The 22955-nt window shown below is 36.0% G+C and overlaps 1 protein-coding gene across 7 annotated transcripts in view; it reads left to right on the top strand.

Annotated features, from left to right (window-relative positions):
- The window catches only part of FOXP1 (forkhead box P1), a 375727-nt gene extending 356598 nt beyond the window's left edge, over window positions 1–19129 (top strand). For 6 of the 7 annotated variants that reach the window (XM_031945560.1, XM_031945495.1, XM_031945376.1 and 3 more), the window contains 4 exons: window positions 2196–2317; window positions 4314–4383; window positions 9255–9421; window positions 14293–14437. In XM_031945560.1, coding sequence (XP_031801420.1) covers window positions 2196–2317; window positions 4314–4383; window positions 9255–9421; window positions 14293–14437 — 504 coding nt within the window. Of the gene's footprint in view, window positions 1–2195; window positions 2318–4313; window positions 4384–9254; window positions 9422–14292 lie in introns of all 7 variants that reach the window. The other variant, XM_031945438.1, reaches the window with a different exon arrangement.
- The last annotated feature ends 3826 nt before the right edge of the window (window positions 19130–22955 follow it).

Genomic DNA, 22955 nt, shown 5'->3' with positions numbered 1-22955 from the left:
TCCAGGATCAAATAAGGTCATAAAGAGTCAATCGTGATTGAAAAACAACTGAATAACTTCCTGACTCCAAGTCCAGCATTCTGTTTACCCTACTATTTAGAATAATCAATAATTATTCATGTTACCATGCATTCTTTCTATGTTTAATCTATGGCGGGATTTGTTGCACATTTTCTTTTTTAATTTGTTTGATATGTCACCTTGCACGGGGTGGTTTCTTATATGATATATGGGCCATGATTCTGTCAATTACCTCTTTGAAAATTACCTCCAGAACCTGTTGCTAAGCCATACAAACAGAAAAGTGAAGATTTTCTTTGCTTTCTTGTTACAGATAATTTTTAAATTTACAATGGCAGTCTGAGACAGCTGAGTTAAATGCAAACATGGAGGCCAACCTGCCCCTGAATACTGTCTTACTTGATAAGGGGTCATTCAGTTGGTGTGATTGAGCAGAATTCTCACTGATCTTAGTTCATTGAGATGGTTCTAAATGACTTTTGTCTATCAAAAAAATCAAATTCATTCTTAACAAGCACTTGCCACATTGATGGTATACATAGTAATGTGCAAGAAGGCTCTGAAGGCAGCCCTCAAAGAGGTGATGGAGAAATGTTTTGAGAATTAAAAAGGAGCATCATTGGACTGTGTGGTCTCCAAAGGTGATGACTTTGTATTGTATTCTTATTTCGTCGTGAAGTCCTGAGGGATTTGACTAAAAGGAAAAAGAAACAAATCATGAGGAACTTTAAAATCTATATTGCAGAGCAGATTTCAATGTGCATTTCTAGAAAGAATTCCTTACTCAACCCCCCCCCCCCATTAACAGTGAAATTACAAGCCCAGTAAAATTTAAAACAAAATGAAAAACTCCTAATCCCACCTATGAGCTACCACCATTTTCCATTGAGATTGGAAAGTTTCAGTCTTGAAGCTTATAAATTGGTGATATGCCTATGTACCATGACTATACTAGTTCTGAATAGCTCACCAATTGAACAATGAACAAGAACCAACTGGCTCTTCTTCTTTCAAGCCATGTCCCTTGATCTAAGTTCCTTCACTTGGGAATTAAGGATAATGATTCCTCTTTTGTCACTACCTCCCCTGGTTGTGGGGCTCAAGGGAAGCTGATGCCAATGAAAGTGCCTTGAAAATTATAAAGTTCTTAAAAACAAGAGAGAGTATTATTCAGTTTAAATATTTTGCAGGAGAGAATGTTTTTAAGCTAAATATATATTAAAAAATTAAGAAACCTCTCAAGATAGATAATAAGGGTTTACCTATCATCCTGAAATCAAAGAGAGAGAGAAGAATGAGTGTTTGATACCTTTGCTTTAAAGTATTATTAAATAACAGTGTGAGCATCTTAGCTTAGGAATGACCAGCAGAAGGGCACTTTCGACCATAAGGAAGAAACATGTGTCTGTAACAGCAATCAGCTGCAGGGATCTCATCATTTTGCCACCAAGAGCCCTTCCCATGTGTTCTTTTGGCTCTTACTCAGTTCAGTAAGTCACTTGCCAGCAGTGAGGGCCAACTTTTGTTTCTGTATATTAAGGAAAGACATGGCTTAATGATGGATGCTGGTCCATGGAGTAAAACAGAAGTTGATGTTATGGGGGTGGGAGTAGCAAATGCTACTTAAAGTGAAAGTTATCCCATCAACAACATGTGGAGAAAGTCTTTGATCCCTCAAATAAAATTTAAGATGATACTTAATAAATGGGAGACCAATGAGAGTTTTTAAAGCCAAAATCCTTGATGAGTATCTAATATTGTTAATTCTGAATTTTTCTTTTGCTGTTCTATTAAAAAACCGTTTTTTCCCCAGGTTAGGATTTCATGGTTTAAGCATCTATTTTGAAGACATATTAACAATACTGTTATATGTTTTGTAATGTGAAACCTACTGTTGGTTGGTGTGCATACACAAAAAAAAATTTAATCGTTATAATTTCAGTCTAGTCACTTGACATTTCTAAAGTACTGATTCCTAATTTTGGTCCTGAGATTTTATTTTCACCTTTGGAAAAGAAAATTGTAACTACGTACCAATGGTCCACGGGGGTGGCAGATAATGGGATGATTTTACAAATGCAGACTGTTAGGCTGAATTTACTGCTGTTTTTGGACAATGACAAGCCTTTTCTTATAGAAAATTCTGAATTTTTTCTCTTTTATACCTGCTGCAGAATGCAGTGCGTCATAATCTTAGTCTTCACAAGTGTTTTGTGCGAGTAGAAAACGTTAAAGGGGCAGTATGGACAGTGGATGAAGTAGAGTTCCAAAAACGAAGGCCACAAAAGATCAGTGGGTATGTCCACCATGTTTGAACTTCTTAGCATAGCTTGGATCATGCTTACAGTTTCACGTAGAGGCTTTTGGCTGCTAGACGGCATTAGACGAAGAAGGCGGTTTCACGTTGTTTCAGTTAAGGGAACAAAAAAGCATTTCATCACTACTGTTTGTATGCCCACCAGTCTCCCTGACCCTGCTTGCTTGGTGTCCGTTGCATCACATGCTAGTAGCTTGTAGGCGGCAATGCATATTAACCCTCACAAACCATTTGCTTATGCTTATCGCATTTTATTTTCTTTTTCCTTTTCCTTGTATTTGATGTCTGTTCTACCCCCAATCCCGCGTCCCTTTGTTTCCACTTCATCTCCTTTGCTGCTGCTCTTGTCCCAGGGTGCCATTCGCACCAACCTCTCCCTGCATAAGTGCTTTATCAGAGTAGAGGATGAGTTTGGGTCCTTTTGGACTGTTGATGATGAAGAGTTTAAACGTGGCCGCCATATTCAACGAGGCCGTCCTCGAAAATACTGCCCTGATGAAAACTTTGACGAGCTTGTTGCACAGTAAGACTTTTTACTTGCTTTTATTTTTTTTTTCTGCTGTTGCTCTGCTTTGCATGGTAACTCATCTCATGTAGTTTTGCATTTCACCAATAGTGATACCACACTTTCTTACAGTGGAACTAAGTTTTGTGATTGTACATGTATTTCTCTTGTTTCTCTCAATACCAGTGCCTGAATAATGCTTTTTTGACATCTTTAATGCAAATGTTGGTTGTAGTAGGATTCAGCAACTTATTGTGACCCTCTAATTGAACAACTGGTAGTGACCCGGTAATTGAGATATAGTGTTCCAAGTGGAAAGGCAACTTTTACTTAGGTTTGGAATATGCATTTAATGAGACTCAGGTTAATCTCTTCCTACTGTTCGTTCAGCATAACAATATAAGTGTAATGAAATGAATGATTAAAATGCTCCAAGCATTGGAAAAAAATTATGAACTTCTAAACATTTTAGAGATGCAATTTAATTGACAAACATTTTATAAGTGCCTACACAGAAAGATCACCAAATGTAAGCAGTCTTCCTATTGGAAGCAGATACTTTCCCCGTTGTGTCTTTTGTGTGCTGATTTAATATTTTGACTCTTGTTAGGCTATTGAGATTTAAAGACTATCTTGATACCTGGTTCGTTTTTTTTTTTAAAGGCAATGTCCTTCTGTGAGACTCTTGAGTTTCAGAACTGATACACAGTTGTATTAGTAAAGGGAGTTTTCTCACTAGGTTCTATTTTACATATAACTTTTTATGTAATACCATATCATAGTAAACTTTATACTATGCTATATCATAATTTTCTTCCCAATTTGGTACTAATACCAAAGTTTGACACAAAAGGAAACCTTCTGACATCTCCAAAATTATCCTTCTCCTTATCTCCCATTGAATAATGAAGTGACACTCCAGAGACTGTGGCTAAGGACTACTCCACTGTTTCCTGACCAGTGGGTTCCATACATTCTGGCTTTATTAAGAGTCCAAGCACTTGCTCCATCAGCCTTGCTTGTCGGTGTCATTGATTAGCTCATGGCAACATATTTACTGCCCTGCATTGGCTGGAGCTTTCTTTTTTTTTCCCATCAGACCTTAGGCTTTGGTAGAGCTTTGGGATGGAAGGATGTCCTACAAGATTTCTTGTTTGTGATAGAAATTCCTTTCTTCAGTGGACAGCCAAGACTAGTACTACCACATAATGCTTAGCAAGGCTTTCAAGCAGGTGAGACGTAAATTACAAACGCTCAGTTTATAGGTTTTTTTTTTAATTCGTATGAACCAATGTAAGCTAATATAACAGGGTTGGGGTTTTTTTGTTTTTTTTGGGGGGGAGGGGAAACCTACCAAATGTGTATTTTTCTGATTTAGAAGGAAAACCAAGAGACTTGAAAACAGAATTTAGAGAGTAAATTGAGAGTTGATTGTATTTAACTTTGAATTTTTATCTTTTTCTTATGCAGTAACCCTTCTCTTATTAAAAATATACAGAGCAGCCACGCCTACTGTACACCTCTCAATGCTGCTTTACAGGTAAGATTAATGACTGTACCAAAGATGCAACAGAGGCATGTGTCTTCCCCACTCATTTCAAAATATATTAGCCTTGCTCTAATTAGATATTAAATTTTAATTCCGTTAAACTTTTTTCTTAAGTGCACAAAGCATCATAGTCCCTGGAGGCAAACACATATCAGGCTGCTTCAGCATTAGTCGGATGCTTAGCATTTTGAATATTGTGGCAAAAAAATTAAAAGTTCACTTATTAATATTTATCAGCAGTATCATAATTTCCATCCTCTTATTTCAGAATTTCACTTGAGGCAAAAATACCACAAGTGTAATTACTCTAGCACAGCTATTAATGTGCTGAATGATAGGATACTATGTCACATGACCTTCTATTGTTCCTGGCTTTAAAGAGAAAGCATATCTTTTTTCTTTTAAAGTCTATTTTAGCATGTTTTTCTTTTGTTCTGAAATCGGTGTTTAGTTCACTCTGTAAAAGTGAGCTGATGATACAGATGTTTTTGTTTAAACTATAAAGATGTTGGAGAACACATCTTGGGATTTTGTGCTAAACAGGCGAGATTATGTAATATGCCCATAGAATTTGATGTTGCCTACGAATTCAGAGCACATTACATAATCTCCATTTCAGAAGGGGAGGAGGAGTCAACATTGGGCAGACAGAAGTTGTATTCCCTCACAGGTATTACTAGGGAAGGGTAGTGGTTGGGCAGACTTTTCCATCACTTATGCCTTCTGGTGGACCTGAAGCTAAGTCAGGATGAGAGTGAGCAAAGTATTTGCAGAGAAGGGGTGAATTATTTCTAAACCCTTAAAAATATCGATGGAACCTTTAATTAAATTACTTGAAAAGTATCTAGGTCCCCAGAAATTGCTCATCCATGACCAAATTATTATTGAGGAGTTGGGGTGTGTCAAAGTTTTATTTCTTTCTTTTAAAAAACAACACCACATTTGACTTAGCATATTAGTTCTACCGAGTTTTAAAAAAAAGACTTTTAAATAACAGTTTTTAAAAATTGAAACTGCTTTTTTCCTGATCTTTGTTTGGATTAAGTGGTTAGTGATTTGCACACTGTGCCCCAGCTCTCTGTAGGGGACAGGTTCCACACATCACTCAGTTCTGGATAAACTCTCAATAAAGGATTAAGTATATTGTGCACAATTAAATCTGGGAGGGAAATTGATCAGACTTATCATTTAGGCAATTCCATTTTTTTTTCCCCAAGCAGGAAACAAATTAATTGGAGAAATGACTTTCTGCATTTCTTTTAATTATTTTAGTTGACACAGTAACTTCAGAAAAGCAAATGTGAAAGCATGTGTAAAGGCAGCCACTGTAAATACCATTCATTAGTAACTTATTTTCCCTGGAGTCGTATGAAGTGTGAATTTAAAGGCTGCTCTGTCTCTGGAATAGTATTAAGATTACAGGCACATTTTACATTCATGAGGCTGAAAGGCAAAAATGAAATGATCCTGCATTCCTCTGGATTCTGTTAACTATGTGACTAATTTCAATTAGTATGCTTCTCATTACAGAACTGTTCGTGTTTTATTTCTGAAACATGTGGGGATGTCGTCATCTTTATCCATTCCTCTTTTCTTTGATAACCCCAAAAGTATCTTCAGATTTTCCAGGAGAGTAGATTCTCTCTCTTTTGCCTGCAATAGTGCTAGATGAATTAATTCATTCTATCAAAGTTGTATGGATTTTTTTCTCCTCCTCTATTTTGGATCTTTAGATAGACAACATCATAAGACACCTCTCTGATGAGTTAATTAGATGAAGAAGCTAAACAATGTGGTGATACCCACAGCACTTCTTCCATTGTCGTCCATTTCCAAAGAGAATCAAAAATAATAGCGGCATAATCCCTTTTCCAGAAAAAAAAAAAAAGAAAATCTAAAAAGTCTTAAGGAACATAATGTGGCATTCAGCATGGCATGGGACACACCATATAAAGTGGGACCACATGATCTACTACAGAAATAAAGCATGGAACTCATTAAGCCTAGGAATAGTGATAGTAACTAAGGGTAACAGTAATGCTTTGCATTTATAGAGTTCCTTTTTCCAGAGGATTGCAAAATGTTTTACTAACATGGATGGGGACTATTTCTAGTGCTTCTGAACCATTATTCAAGCATTTCAGTTTTCTGGCAGACGTACAAACCTCAAGGTGACCTTATAGCCTTTGTTTGGGGATAGACTATAAGAAATTAAGCCTGCTTTCAGGGGTGGGGTAGGGGGAATTCTATCCACTTGTGTCTATACTTATATTTCAACTAAGGAAGTATACTGTAAGCCACAGTTGGGTGAAATGTTGAATTTGGATCCATTGGTCAGGTTATGTTTACTTTCAGCCTAGGTCACGTGGGTTATCCCACAAATCACAAAGTTTGCATGTTTTCCAGAAAAGAAGAGTTAGTTCACCTCTTCCTCTTTTTCCTGGGGTCAGGTTCTGTGGGCTTCTTTTCCATTCTGTGTGCCATGGTGTGAGCGCATAATGGTCCAGCATTCTTAATTCAAAATAAAAATACATATGTATTTATTCAGGTTTTCCAAGTCTTGGCTATTCTTCCTCTCCTGAACTCCTTTTACAAAGGTAAAATTAGAAACGTCCTTAGTAGAACAAGGAATGAGAGTAAGCAAAGAATGAAAATTAAATAGTTGCCCTGAAAGTGGAAGCCCATCTACCATCATCTCCAGTGTTGGGGTAGCCTAGTGACTAGTATCTGAAGACTGAAAAAAGTGTACCTCTTATCCATCCTGCTACAACTTTTCTAAAGTACTGGAGAGATTTATAATTTCCCATTCTCTCCCCCACACCTCTGGAAAGTTCTTACAAAAAGTCTCACTGTGGATGCTATTTTGCTTTTTTAGCTTGAGTTCAAAATACCACCATCCTAAGATGGAGGTTATATCACTTCTACTCAGGTTGAAACCACAAAGTAATGAAAATATCAGGAGAGAAACCTGATCCTGTGACATTCCCACTTCAGAGAAGTTGGAATAATCATCCCCAAAGAACTGCCCATTATTTGGGGAGGCGTGACCATTGGGTTTCAGTGAAGGCAGCTAGAAAGAAGGGCTCTTGCCCAGCTGCAGTTTGCAAAAAATAATTCTGGCAATTGCTTTTTCTCCTTGCTCTGCCAAAAAAAAATGCTTTATTGCAATTATAAGAGATCTGTGTGGAAAAAGTACTTGACTTAAATTATTTCACAAACTGTAGGAAACTAGGGAATGCTCAAAGTTGCTGTTCATCAAAATGAGTTCACCACATTTGGAAACAAAAACAGAGGAAATAACCCTCTGATTTCTTTTTTTTAAAAAAGGCAGCTATATAAATTCAAATGTGGAGAGGAAGAATGGGAGTAGGCTCTCAAAGAGACTGGCCTTGGCACTAGTCCATCAGCCACAGCTGTGTAGGTGAGTTAGCTTAGCCCCCCAAATACGTGGCATGTAGTGGGAAGTCGTTTATGGATTTGGGGTTTATACCACGTGTGAGGCTGGAATCATTTTAATAGGCATTCTCCTTGCTGCTCAGCTACACAACTTAGAATCTTGCTGCCTAGCGCCCTCCCTACCTCCCCCCTCCCTCGCCCCTCTCTTACATGTACAAAGAAAAGCTCTTCTTTTCTTTGGTAACAGGATTTACCCAATTCACTGGGTCTATCCTGGAATTTTGTTCACACAGGATGGAAAAACAGGCCGATTGCAGGATCAGTGAGATGCTTTTGATGGTTTCTGATCTCTGACTAGGGTTGCTAAAGCTTATCCTCTATGGAAAAGTTCACTGCGGCACTGTAGCAAAACAAAATCTTATGGTACAGTAGTGTACTTAATGATTCAACCAGTGTGGTGTCTCATTCCCCAAATTATAGGAAAATTAAAATTGAATGCGAATTCAGCAAAATATTGAAGGTCTACATTTGAGACCTTTCCTCCCTCCCCCCTTCATTTTTTACTACTCTCTTGCCCTCCAGAATTCCTTCATGATTCTGGATCTCTTTGTCTACTTAAACATACATTAATATGTGTGTGTGTGTGTGTGTGTGTGTGTATTTAGGTACCTAAGGGAAAAAAGATATTTAAACCCTTGTTTTTTAAAGGGCATAAAATATTTCAGAAAATGTTTTATGTCACCATCAAAAATTCACCTATTAACACTTATACATAGTTTTTTTTAAAGCAATTATTAAGCAGAGGAAATATTTCTGTGTGTGTGTACACATGTATGATTCATATTTTTTTAATCTGCTTCCTTTCTATAGGGTCAATGTTTATGGAAGTTCTCATAAGTTGGAAATGAACAGTTAGAATAATCCTATCAAATCTATAATATCCAATAGTAAATTATAAAGATGAATAAAGAAATGAAAATTGCATTATATTTCACTGTGATCTGTAAATATTTAATTCTTTTTGAAAAACAAACACCAAACAGAAACCTCATATTCAGTAGTCCCTTCTTAGTCATGCATTAGCACTAAATGCAGAGTACTCCTCAGTCCAGGTTAACTCCCTTAGAAGGGCTTCTTACCTCAAGCCCTTCTAAGAGGTTCTAGTATCTGGAGGAAGACACTTTCTGTCCCGCTTCTTGAGGTTCAAGTGGACAGTGATAGGGACTTCTTATCTTAAGCTTGAAGTATATTGTAGCATTTAGAGTTCTTGAGTTTATTTTGTTTTTAAGCAGATTATATGATTGTTCTGACTCTGAAATCTACTAGAAATTCTTCCAGGAAGCAGCTCCTATGAAACTGAGCTCTTCACGATTAAGTAAATGAATCTATAATACACCCCACCTTTTATCATACATGTATCTCTCTAAGCTTTATTTCTTCATGTACTCTTTCTGTGTTATTGGCAGGCTTCAATGGCTGAAAATAGTATACCTCTCTACACTACTGCTTCCATGGGAAATCCCACTCTGGGCAATTTAGCCAGTGCTATGAGGGAAGAACTGAATGGTGCGATGGAGCATACAAACAGTAATGAGAGCGACAGTAGCCCGGGCCGTTCCCCTATGCAAGCAATGTAAGTATAGCAAAACATGGGGGTCATATGCTTGACAGTCATGACCTGGAAACATTTGGACAATGATCCTATTTTCTTTCAGAGGCAAGGAAAGAAGAATTCCTTTTCTGAAATTCTCATAGATATTGGTACAAGTTCAAGTTTCTGCAAGTGTTTTGATAGATTTGAGGATAAAAAAGTCATTGAATACCTTTCATAATTTAAAAAAAAAAATTATCTTGTTCTACAACTGTAAACAGAAATAAAGTTGCTGACTCATTTGCTATTTTCTTTAAAACCTAGCCCATCATTTGATTATTCTCAGCATTATTGTTTATTATTATTATTATTATCATACATTTCTATGAAAATATTTTTTGATTTATTCAACTTTCCAATATCTCAAGATTTGGTCCTCGGGGATTAAAGAGAAGAAGGAGAATGGTTAATTCAATGAGGGGAAAAATATGCTTGTTTACTAAATTATGTGATAAGCTTTAAACTAACATTCCAAACACAATATTATTTCCACACATTAATGATGGCACATAGAAAGGCTACATGATTTATAGATTGCTCTTAAAATATCAAAAGGAAAATTAATAGGAGCATTATAGCAGCAGACGGCAGTATAATGAGTGCATATATAACTGAATGAAATAATGGGAGCTTGCTGTCCATGCTAACTGTGAATGGTAACCAGGCTGCTCTGTACAATAGGAAAGGGTTAGGCAGGAAGGGTGTGATGTGTCTGTGGGTGTGTGCAATATTTATGGGGTGACAGAAGTGATTTTGTATGGCTGTAAATAACTCCGTCCCTCCCCAAAAAAGACCAGAAAAGAGTGATTATTTGAATACTTGTGAAGGAAACTGGAGTTCTACAGTCTCAATATTCACATTCATTTGGGGAGTTGACCTTTTTAAGGAAATGAGGTATTTTCATATTTGTGACACTCTCAACACTTGCTGTGATTTGCTTATCAACTCTTTCAGCAAGTGAGTAAAACTTAGGCCACAATTTTCCAACCCCGTTTTTCAACATCTCATTTTAAGGTCATAACAGTGACTGAAATGAAAAAGGGGGGAAAGATCTAATCTTTTGTGATTAGAATAAAAAAGAATGGACATGTAATTATGTCTCCTTCTTCCTCCCTCCTTCCCCCCCCCCCCGCCCCCATCACCCATATTCAGGGTTGGCAGGGATGGAAATCTGAAACTCAACATATTTTGATATTCCATCAAAATGAATCTACCATCAATGCTCTTCAAAAGAGCTTTCAACTGGCAATAGTCGTTTTCAATTAAGATGGACAGACCTATTTTAAAATGTTGATTCTGCTGTTAGTGAGACCAATAGTTTTATGTTCTCTAATGCTAATGTGAATATATTTTGTTTTCATCTTTATTATTGGTGCCCTTCTGAATTTAGCTTTAGATAGCAAAGTACTTTATTCTCTATTGTACAGCAATGATTTTTTTTTTCAGGCTAAAGCCCCCAATGTTTAGTTGATGGAGTGTCCTCAGTTGATGGACAAGCTGAGAAATCATCCAAATGATCTCCATTAGGGATCAGGATAATGTGTGAGCAACATTTGGGGAGAGCAGACTTAGAATTCATATGGTCAATCCAATAAATACATTCCATTCAGTGATGCCATTTATTTAAGAATTTCATATTCATCCAGACAATTCCCGGGTGATAGGTGGGATCCTGGAGTTTAATACTGTAGAAAAAATATGGTCTCTGAGTTTCTAGTGAAATGGGTTTTAGAATGCTTTTGAAAGAACACAAAATGCATACAGTCTGTTGCACAAATCTCACAGGTTTACCCTGTTTGCTAAATGTAATTATATGTCAACAGCAGATTTCCTCTGCCTACTATCAGTGTCATAGACAGTTACTCTTTGTGACCTCTTATTTCCATTAAGTGCATTTTATAATGGCATTTTTTTTATTCTCCTCCAATATGCACTACCCTGCTATGATGCAAATTGTTTTTTAACTGTTCCAGGATATTGGAATAAATCAAGCCTTAAACTTTATCACCGGGTTTAAAGGACCTTGTTAGCATGGCAACCCAGCTAATATATAGTGAGTGCTCCAACCAAAGTCTTCATTCTTCCCACTTATTCTGACACTCAAATACCACTACTTTTATTTCTCTTTTGAAACACTAGAAAGTCATTGTCTAATTACAGCTTCAGGATATAACACTTTCATCCTGATGTGCTTTAAAAGGTGGCTACAAAGCAAACTGCTTCATGCTGTGTACACCAACAGAACACAATTCCTTTAAACAAGTTAGTTTTATTTAGGAAAAAAAAAAAGAAAGAAAAGGAAAGAAACTAGTTCTTTGAGAATGGAAAAATAAAAAGAATTACTTAGATGTCAGAAGAAGGGAAAATTGTGGTTTATCAAGGTTATTCATTGTTAACTTTTCTAGAAGCAATCTTTCTGTTCTCAGAAAGAAGCGGGGGAAGGGAAATATGGATTGGGCAGTTCCTGCCCTCTGTGCAATGGGTAGTTCTAGGTGAAACATAGTTTTAAACTACTTTGGAATATGTGATTTATCTGGAATGAGAAGCTCTACACTCACTCATATTTTATAGCTTCACACTTTATTATTTTAGGCAATACATCCTATATCTGGTTCTCTAACACCCCAAGGTGTGTCTAGTGATATGTTATCTCAAACTCAGCCATGAATTTTAATTTTGGTTTCATGTTAAAAATCAAAACAGTCCACTGTGCCATCTCAGATCAAGAGAGAGGGAATTCATTTATTTAGGAAATCTGAATTAAGTCTCTAATATGTGTATGGCACTGAAATCCAACAAAGTAAAGAGGAGGTGTCTTCCCTTGCTTCACAAATCTGCAAATGTACCATTTGATTTGGGGCTTTGAGATCACAGACAGTGCTATGTCATGAAGAATTCATATCACTATGAGCAACTTTTGCAGTTTACTTTCAGAGGGTGTTTCCCACATCATCCTGAAACAAAATTAATTTCTTCCCCCTGCTTTTTTTTTTTATGTCATGATTCAACTCATCTTATTTTCAAAACTTGTTACAAGTAAAATCAAAAGTTACAAAGTTAAGTATTGAGTAATTGAAAGGAAGGAAATGACAGTATCTTCTATGATCCTTAAAATGAAGAACCTATATGTGTCCTTTACTTTCTAAATTAGTGGAAAGATTGAGATGAACAGAGAAAGGTCAGATGACTTGACTTGTATGTAAGCCCTTTGGTCTCCATTACTGTTTCTTAGTCCTAATGTGTGATAATGTCAATAAAAGGCAGAACTTTTCCATTGATAGCCCCACCAAGAAGACCATGATAACACAAATGGGTATTTTACTTATCTAAAAGCATAATAGGAAGCTCTGTTATATTGAAATTTTTGCTTTTGTTTTTCATGAGAGTATAAGTTTGCTTTAAAGGGGAAAAACTCCTTCCCCTATCTCCCTTAAGAACTATACCTCAAACTTTTAGAGTTGTATTAAGGTTAAAACCACCTATTGTTTGTAAGGTATTCTTCAAGATAGTCCAGGGCAGGAGCTCTTAACCTACAATCCAAGAACTCTCAAGGGTGTCCTTGAATGGATTTTTTTTTTTTGGGGGGGAAGGGGAGAAATACTCTAAATTAGTAATTTAAAAAAAATTGAGTAACTGAATTCAATTTGATCAATTTCCTTTTTAATTCTATTTTATTTTATGCATTTAAAAACATTTTTCTTAGAGAGGGTCCATAGAGGCTTCCCCAGACTGCCAAAAAGATCTAGAACACATAAAAAAGGTTCAGAATCTCTGGTCCAGAGTTATATTCTGCTTATTTTTAATATGGTCTATACCCTTTGTTTAGCATTCTACCAACATCAATTATTTAATAAGCCAGTGGTCTCCATTACTGTTTCTTAGTCCTAATATGTGATAACGTCAATAAAACTCAGTCCTTTTCCATTGATAGCCCCACCAAGGAGACCATGATAACTCAAATGGGTATTTTACATATCAAAAGCCCCAGAACAAAAAAAGTAATTTGTATTTGTAAAGGATCCGTTGTAAATATGATTTACGAACAACATTTCTCAATTGTTATCATAGCAGTTTTGTATGATCACCCCACACTCCCCTGCGGGTTATTCATGGGCTATTCCATAATGAGAAATTTGGCAGATCTCATCTCTGTAGAGCATGCTGGTGCCCACTGTGAAGCTGGGGATCGTGTCTTGCCTTGTTTACAGCTGACAGTGTTATTATTCTCGTTAGGGCTCTGCTCTCTTATCATATTGTTGTGTTGAGCGGGCCTTTTCCTCGACGTTTGTGTTTCCTGGCAGGGCTTTTCTTCCCTTATTGACAGTTTGTAAAAATATGCATTAATTTGGAGTTTCAAGCATGTATCATGGTGTCTCTTTGCTGTGTTTGCTTGAAGTTGATTAATGATAGAACCTCACTTGGGGTCGTCCTCTGGAGAGTTGTTTCACAGGTTCTGCATGTTAACTAGAGAAACAGAGCACGCAGCTCGCAATGATTAGCCCAGACTCCAGGCTCTCAGTGGTCTGACAAACCAGCATTTTGTTGTACAGATGTTTATTTCACTTATTTGTTTGAAGATTGTATTAATCAGCCCAATGTGTCCTCCGAGAGTATAATCTCCAGAGGTGAAGAGATAATCCAGAAGAAAAAGACTTCTTTCAGGGAAGTTTTTTTCTTAAACACCAAGTAATGACAGATTTGGAGAACTCCTACATTCCCCAAGGAAAAAAAAAAGTTTTAAAAAAAGTTTAATATTATTTGGAAAGACACATTTACACTAATAATTTTACCCATAGAGTACTTCTAATTAAATGGGAAACTTTGCTGATTGATCATGTTTTCCGCCCCCTTAGGCACCCCGTGCATGTCAAAGAGGAACCTTTAGATCCAGACGAGAATGAAGGTCCACTCTCCTTAGTGACAACAGCCAACCACAGTCCAGATTTTGACCATGACAGAGATTATGAAGATGAACCTGTAAATGAGGACATGGAGTGAATGTCTGAAATCTTTATCCTGAGAAATGAAGATTGGGAAAAAAAACAAAACAAAAAAAAAAAAACAAAACATGTCAAAGTCTGCTGTGAAGTCTCTCCATTATTGTACAGTCTGGGGGATTTTCACTCCATTTTGACAACTCTGAAATGTGTTAACTCTTAGTGCCATCAAGTATCCCATTTGGGAGTATTTTTGATTTTTCTACTTTTTGTTGAAAAAAGGAATTTGTACTCTGTGCATTGGATGGACTTGTTTGGTACTTGGGATTTTCCTCTCTTACAGTCAACATCAGTGTTGTAAATTTGCTAAACTGATTCACTTAACATTTAGCAGCAGACTTTGGACTGCAGTCCTGCCAATCACAGACACTGAGGACGTCAGACTGAGCATGTTCACCTAAACTGCAGATCAAGCCTTTGCCCAGATTTTAAGGATTCCAATGGACCACATATTTGCACAGTACTTACTGCATGCTGATTATCACTGCCTTTACTCCAATTTTTTTTTTTTTTTTTGCTTCCATTTGGGATGGGGAAGGCCTCTGTGTGTGTATTGGGGGGTGGGGTTAAAGAATAATTATCCCAAACTTTTTAATGTATTGCCTTTTTTTTTTTTTTTTTTTTTTTTTTTTTTTTTTTTTTTTTTTTTTTTTTTTTTTTTTTTGGCTTCTACTATACCATTTTAAGTTCTGACCTCAGGCCTCAATTTGGGCCCAGGGCCTCTTTGAGGCTTTAATGTTTTCTGTACTCTGTGATGAATGTTAATAGGTGTTTTTATTATACAAAGCTGAATGTCATTTTCTTGTTTGTAGTTTTCTGTCATTCATTCCAGTTTCCTTCAGATAGCACCCATGTTTTCTTTAAATTCAGAAAACATTCCGTTTTGGTCTTTGCAAGAAGGTCCCAAATGCTGCACTCTACCCCAATGAAGGTTGTCCAACTCCAAAGGATGAAATCCTGCAAGAATGAGAATGAATGACAGACAGACAGACAGAGAAACACTGTAGAAAGCAACGCAGATTCATTCCACAAAGCAGTATTTGGGAATTTTGTCTTAGGGTTGTTTTCTTGGCAGCCACAGTGATCGATAATAAATGCCACCTCATCCGTAACATCGTCAGGATATTTAGCACCAGTCGAATTCAGTAGCAGCTCGTATCATTCAATCCAAAAGCAATTATCAAGAGCCTACTATGTGTCAGGCACTGTGCTAGACGCTGGGGATGCAGACAAATGAGAGTGCAGTGGCAGACACTCCCTTGTTTGACCCAAGTTTGGATGGACCAACAGCTCTCGGAAGTAGTCATAAGGATCTGTGTAGGGTACCCACAAGGGTTACTTTGTCTGCAAAGTGGTGACAAAGTCATGGACTTACGAAAATACCATTCCTGAAAGTAGTGGTGTTGTAACTTAATTTAGGCATCCATCCATTAAGGACTGCTTGGTGGCATTAATCTGCTTGAATGCAAATTTGATTTCAGATTGAACTTGTTATGGCAATTGTTAAGGACTGTGCCCAGGAAATGTTCAAGTGTTAATGATTTCAATTGTGCAAATTCCATACTGCGGTTTGTGTTGGTTTGGCAATGTTCTTCTGCCGACTTGTATCACACACTCAGAGTGAGAGGAACGGCAGCAGTCTCAGGACTGAAGCTTGCCTTTGGGAGCTCAGCAGTTATCATGCACGGCGGGGAGAGAAAGCTGGAATTCTCCATCAGTCCCCTCAGTCACAAAACACCTGAGCATGTTCATTCTGCAACCACTGTTGTCACTCAGTTATTTATGTAGGATGGTAGCTTATTTTTTATTTTAGTTTGAAAGCCTTTCAGAGCTTAATTTATATTCTCCTTTGTACTTTTTTTCTAAAATTACCAAAGATATTACACAAAGGTAAATTATGTTCTCTGTTATATGCTTTATCTTATGAAGCCAAATATCCTCTTATTGTTGATCAAAGGAGGTGAAAGAATTTAGTGGGAAATGACAAGCTATGGGCTATTGCTAACCTGAGAGAGAACTGCTCCTTTATTCTATAATAAATTTAGAAGGCCAAGTAGGTAATGGAACCAAAGTTGTTGCTTTTTTTTATTATTATTATTATTTTGTGCACCTCTACAGTGACTGAAGCTCACTACTGTAAGGAAAAATTATGGGGGCTATCGAGGATCAAAGTAGGGAACCAGTATTAAAAGGAACGACAGAAGGGGAGAACTCCCGTGACAAAGGAAAAAAAAAAAGTGAATGTATGTTGCAGAAAATTAGTGTATCCAATAAAGGAGGCAGTTAAATAAAATTGAGAGAGAACAAGAAAAGCTTCCATGATTGAACTGGGACATATACTAGATTTTCTAGAGGAAAAAATGTTTGTTTGACAGATTGTATGCCACTTTTTTTCTTTAAGGATTGTGCTCTGATCACATCTTGAATTTTGGGTTATCTTGGCATAATTTCTCAGTTTTTGTTGGTTAGGTTATATTCACTATTTTTCCACAATGAAATTACACTCCTGTCCACTCATAAGCTTGGTACAAAAAACCCAGAAACTTGATTGGCAGTCTTTGGAGCTCCATCCACTCTGCTTCCCACCATACAAAGGGCAGTCTGTGGTCATTTTAAACTTAGCCTGATGTGCGGGCAGTAGCCCGATGGGATCATGAGAAGTGGGCCCTGTGTTTCTAAACTGAGTGGGTTGCTGGCTAGTTCGGTATTCAAAAGAGGATAAAAATCTGGTAGATTAGTTCATTCTCAGCATGTGTAGCTAGACATGAGTAAAGAGAACAGCATGAGAAACTGTTAGTTCGCATACCTCAGTTCAAACCTTTAGGGAATGAGTAAAAGAAAAATACATTGCACTCAGTTGCACTTAGTTGTATGTCTTGCATGCTTAGTCTAAAGACTGTAGCAAAAAATAAAATAAAAAGAGAGAAAAATTAGATTTTACGTCTCTTGCGGGTATCATGGCCTCGCAGAAGAACCAACTGAAAAAAAAAATCTCAGGCTTTCTTTCCGTCAAGCAAACTTCACTCTGATTTTTACCGTTCTGATTCCGTATCCCTTTGGGTACCCAGTTGCTTCTTTAGGGTGGGGTTTATTATGTTGTACATATATAGCCCGCTGTGTCTGTGTGAGCCTTTGTCTTTTTTGGGGGAGGGCGGAGGGAGGTTCATTTTTTAGATATTGTTCCTAAAAAGGAATAAATGCATACACCTGTTTGTCAAAACACCTTTCTTTTTTTTGTGCAACTGCTTTATATTAACTATACTAAAAATAGCTTTGGGAAAAAAAAAAAACCTACTGTATGTAATGGGATTGCAGAGTGTGCTGCACATGTATTTCATTTAGTTATCCTTGCTTAAAGAATATTGGATGACATTTCCTGACATGTGGGAGAAAAGCCCTGACCCTCCCCTACCCCTCCCCTCTTTTTTTGGCTTTTAAATTGTAACATAGTTGAAAGATTTTGTTTTGTGTTTTTTTTTTTTTTTTCTGTTATCATTGATTGAAGCATTTTGTACAGTTGTTTTTGTGTGTGTGTGTGTATTAAGCTGGGTTATTTTTTTTTTTTTGATACTTCCCCCCCCTCCCTCCCCTCTTGTGTTATTCTACCACTGACATTTCCGGCTGTCTTCAATGAGTTCCTAACATTTGAAAAGGAAAAAAAAAAATGTTGTTGAAAATGTTTTCTCCTGCTGCAGTAAATATTTTGCATGATGAAAGTCCAGGGTCACACTTTCAAAGTTTATCAGTGAAGTAGTGATTATTAATGGGGAGTGTCAAACTATTGAACTTTTGTATAAAAAAAAAAAAAACTTTACAAGGTGCCAAGATGTAAAGACAATTTGTTACATGTTTTTTTTCTCAAAGAAAAGCGTACATTTTGAAAGTAGTACCATGTATCAGGTAAACACGCTGTCAGGAATGAGGGTCCAGCCTTCCTTGTCCCCAGAGTTTGTAAACGTGAAACCTGTTTGGTTTCTGCATTTGACTAGCAGAAAAAAATGATGTATCAAGGCTTATGTAGAATTATTGTGACTGCCCAAGCTGGCTGTCACTTTTTTGATGCTGACATAGGATGGTTCTTACCTAATTCCCAATGCTCTGTCTCAGAACTGCTATGGGATACCTCAGATTTTCAATCTAGAACTACTGTGCAAATCACTAGATATTTTAATCCAAAAAAAAAAAAAAAAAAACTTTTTTAAGGGGGGGAGGGGGGAAACCTTGAGAATTCTTGTAGTTTTCAGATTACAGGTGAGCCCCATTTCTTAAGAACACAAAAGACTGTGCATAGAATGGTTTTAAATCTCTTTGGTACCTTTTAGTTAATAACTTACACCGAGTTTTTGGGATGTTTAGAAAAGAGTTTTAGCTTTCTTATCTCAAGGATCAAATCGACAGCTCCAGTGGCATTTCACGGGCCTGCCATAGTTTATAAAATATCTGCTACACATAAGCCTTGATGAAAATGGTACAGTCCAGACTGTTAGCATGGTGCTGTGTGTGTATGTGCTGCCAGTAACGAGATTTTTTTTGATAAGGCATAAAAGAAACTCATTCCTTACATCAACTGTAATTCCATCATTCCATGTCTGTTGATACAGACAATAAAAAAATGTTGTGTAGTCAGTACTAATTACTGACATTATAGCATTCTCAAATGCAATAAAAATGCTGGTTGTTCACACTGGTCGTACAAGTTGCCACAGCCTAAGTTTTTTTTTTTTTTCCTCTTTTTCCTCCTTCCTGCCCTGCTATGTATTAGTCGAATTGTATTAGGCTCCATCATCAGCTGCTTCAGTTACCTAATTATTAAAGTCAGCTTTCAAGAAAAGAGACCATGAAGCAACTTCCCCACACTTGCTGGACACATCAGGATCAAAGTAAAAATGTCCACTCGGAAAAACTTTGAGAAAGGAGCTGACTCTTCTCTCGATTAAACACACACTTATTTTCTTTATCAAATTTTATAAAGAAAAAATAAAGTGTTTAATAACTAGCATTAGTAGCAAACTGAAAATTCAGAGGAAAGTGATTTCATGAATAATTCATTAAAATTTCACATCTGCAAGATTAGTCATCCAAATAAAATGCTAATGTCAAAAAACATGCACCGTCTATAATATTCTCATCAAGAAATCTTTTGCATATAATGATAAATGCTTAGATTAGAACAAATGATTTTATAAAAATATTCTTATCATAAAATTACACTGGATAAATGTTACTTTCATGGGAAAAGAGTAGAATTTGAGTTACTAAATACTCCATCAAAATCATCTTGATTTTGAAATTTTGATGACATGTCTTTAGAAGAAGTTGCCGTTTCTCTTTCCTGTCTGTTCTTTGGTGCAGATTTTGGAGAATATTTTAGAAAACAGGCATCATTTTTAATAAAAGTAAAATTGCCAGTTTATGGATGAAGAGTACTTTAAATGAGTGCCTAAATAACCATAACATAAAACCAAAGAACACGAGACTCATGGCATATCACTCAAAGCAGTGGATGACTGAAATTAACCTTGAATTTTTTATTTACACAAAATACCCGTCGACATCAATGAACATTTACTTTTGAAAAGAGGTCTTAAAGGGCATATTTGACAATATTCTGGAAATCCATGTGCCTACACTTAATATCAAATCATCAGACTGTTCACTAGTGTTCTAATGATGCCATTTACACTGTAGAAACTTCACACTAGTATGGGACAAAAGTTAATGTAAGCTTATTTCCCATCTTTGCCAGTCTGTAAACAATATCAGTGAATATTCATGGAAAATCTTTGATGTGGTCATTTTTATCCAAACAATTCTGAAAATGCTCTTTTCAAATATATTATTTGTAATACCCACAGTTTGTTTATACATGTAAACTGGTTTGTTATACATGTAAACTGTTTTATGCAAACCAGTTTATATGTATAAACTATACATTTTGAAAATATTTGATGTATGTATATATAGATACACACATTTTAGGCACACACACAACAGCAGTAAAGACAACCTCCACATCTTTAAAATTATTCTTTTAAATCTTTTAAATGGTTTTTTTTTAAAGTTGGTATTGAATTCAAAGAGAAAAATTCTATAGTAAGATTAATTTCACATTATTAATATAGATTAATACATTATTTGCATGAGTTGCTTATACCCAATTCCAAATATAAACCAAATACAGTCATTTTTTCTTGCCTTTAATCAGGCTGTCTCTTTAATGATGATATGGCATATTGATGTTACAAAATGTCAATTAAGACTTATATTTCATTATTGTGATAATATACATACATGTGATATATACACACATAGACATAGATATATATGTTATATATGATACCCATTATAATATACTGTGTTATTTCTTAAAATCTTACATATGTGGAGTTGGTGAAAGATTTAAGGAAGAATTCACTTTTGTGAGTTCAATGGGTCCATTATCACATATGTGGGGAATTAAATACGATACAAAAATATTAGTTTAAATTTAGGAAAAACTTGGTTTACTGAAACTATTATGACAGTTTCAACCTAAAATCATCTTTCAAATAAGGAAAATGTAGAGACTTTTGAAAAATGAAACAAAATAAAATAAAAAAAAACCCTGCTATTATTTATACCCAATAAAGCAATCTCCAGGCATACTTTCAGAGAAATGGTTATTGGAGTCTAGAGATTTTGGCTCAGACTTTATCTCATACATTTACTAACTATATGACCATGGGCAAGTCACATAAACTATTTTGAGTACTATTTCCTGTAAAATTAAGATAGAAATATTCACAATCACAGAATCATCTAGTTAAAAAGGAATTCTTAAGCTACATGCCTCAGAGGGCTAACTTAAAATGTGGATTGTTTTTCCATATTGTTTTGTTTAAAAAAGAAAACGAAAAACAAAAAAAATATATTTTTTCCTGCTCCTCACTCTTATGGTGATAGGAGGGTGACATTTAGTGAGTCATTACAAAAAATACATCCATTTCAAATTATGAACAGTCCACTTTTTGTTTATATAAGTAGCAGAAAACACTGGAGGAAAAATAAGCTTCAAGTTATAATGTTAATTTGAAGGTAACCGGCCTTTCAAGAATTAATTTCAGCCAAGGCAATAATCATTATTTACCAGCATTTGACATTTTTATCACTCATCATATTAGCAAATTTCCATTGAAAATGCTAAAACGGTTCGTCATAAGGCAGATAACTGCTTTAGCTGTAAAAATGACCAACACAAGTGCCGGTGCTCACACATTAAATTATGCCGTAATTAATAAAGACAGTTAAGCTGTCTACCAGCAACAGCAATTTAGGTAACCACATTTGATCGGCTATAAATTATAACTACATTAAAATTCCAGAAATATTAGCAATATGGATTACTTGATGGAAGTAGGTGCTGATGACCAACAGTCCTTTTTCTTTTTCTTCTTTTTTCCTTTTTTTTTTTTTTTTTTTTTTTTTTTTTTAAGACGGAAGAACAGGTCATGTTGGCCACGAAACCATGGGCGAAGATCAAGGCTGAGCACTTTTAATCTTGTGAAACAAGCAATTACAAATAGTCCCATCGATTTGTTAAAAAGCTTTAGGTGACATAAATTGTTTCCTGTTTAGCTTATTGCTCTGATACATAAATGTCACAGAGTATAATATTAATTAGGGCCAGGGAACAACAAGGGGGCAAGTGATATGGCTTCCAGTCAAGGATGTGTCAGGCCTTTAGGAAGGCTTTTTAGAAGGCGACCTGAGCTATTGGGCCTGGCCTTCTTGTGCCCTGCTCTTCAAGCTTCTTGGCATACAAGGACAAAAGAAAGAAAGAGAAACTCTTCTACCCCCAATAAAGTCATTATTTTAATACTAGTCTAATTTTATGGTTTAAACTAAATTGCAGTGTTTTTCAGAAGCATTCCTTTGCCATCTGACATAAAATCCTACATTTAGAAAAATTGGTGTCAATAAAATAAAATAATGTTTACAAAGGCTTTCTGCTCCAAATGTTGGACATTTCCCCTCACCCTGCTGGATGTAGCATGTATATATTTTTTCCCCCGTGAGTGTAGGTTTTGACACTTAAAAATCCATTTTCAAATGAGTTGTGCAGGTTATTTACTTAACATAAATCAAATGTATCATGTACACTTTTTTTTAGGCTGGCTTACAACTTAGAAAAATAGATACTGAAAAAGTCTGGAGAAAATTTATTAAATATACGTTTTTACTGTAATACAATATTAATGTAACCCAATGCTCGTTTCCCATTAAGTTGATCCTTTTAAAAAAAATACACACATGCTTTTTATTATTTTGCACTCATGCAAAAATTCCACATTCAAAGACTTTCCATCCAGTCAGGAATGTCTCTGGCAAAAGCACAGTACGATATCCTGACCTAAAAAGAGACAGAAGACATCATCCACTGTGAAAGATGGCGCACCACCAGTCAAGGCGAGCAGACCCAAAAGGAAAATGAAAGGTAAACTCAAGTCAACAGAGCTGGAGCAGCAGAAACAATTACTCTT

The sequence above is a fragment of the Sarcophilus harrisii genome, chromosome 1 (genome assembly GCF_902635505.1).
Source record: "Sarcophilus harrisii chromosome 1, mSarHar1.11, whole genome shotgun sequence".
NCBI classification, from domain to species: Eukaryota; Metazoa; Chordata; class Mammalia; order Dasyuromorphia; family Dasyuridae; genus Sarcophilus; species Sarcophilus harrisii.
Note: the sequence above shows the minus strand (reverse complement) of the source record. Positions and strands in the feature narration are given on the sequence as shown.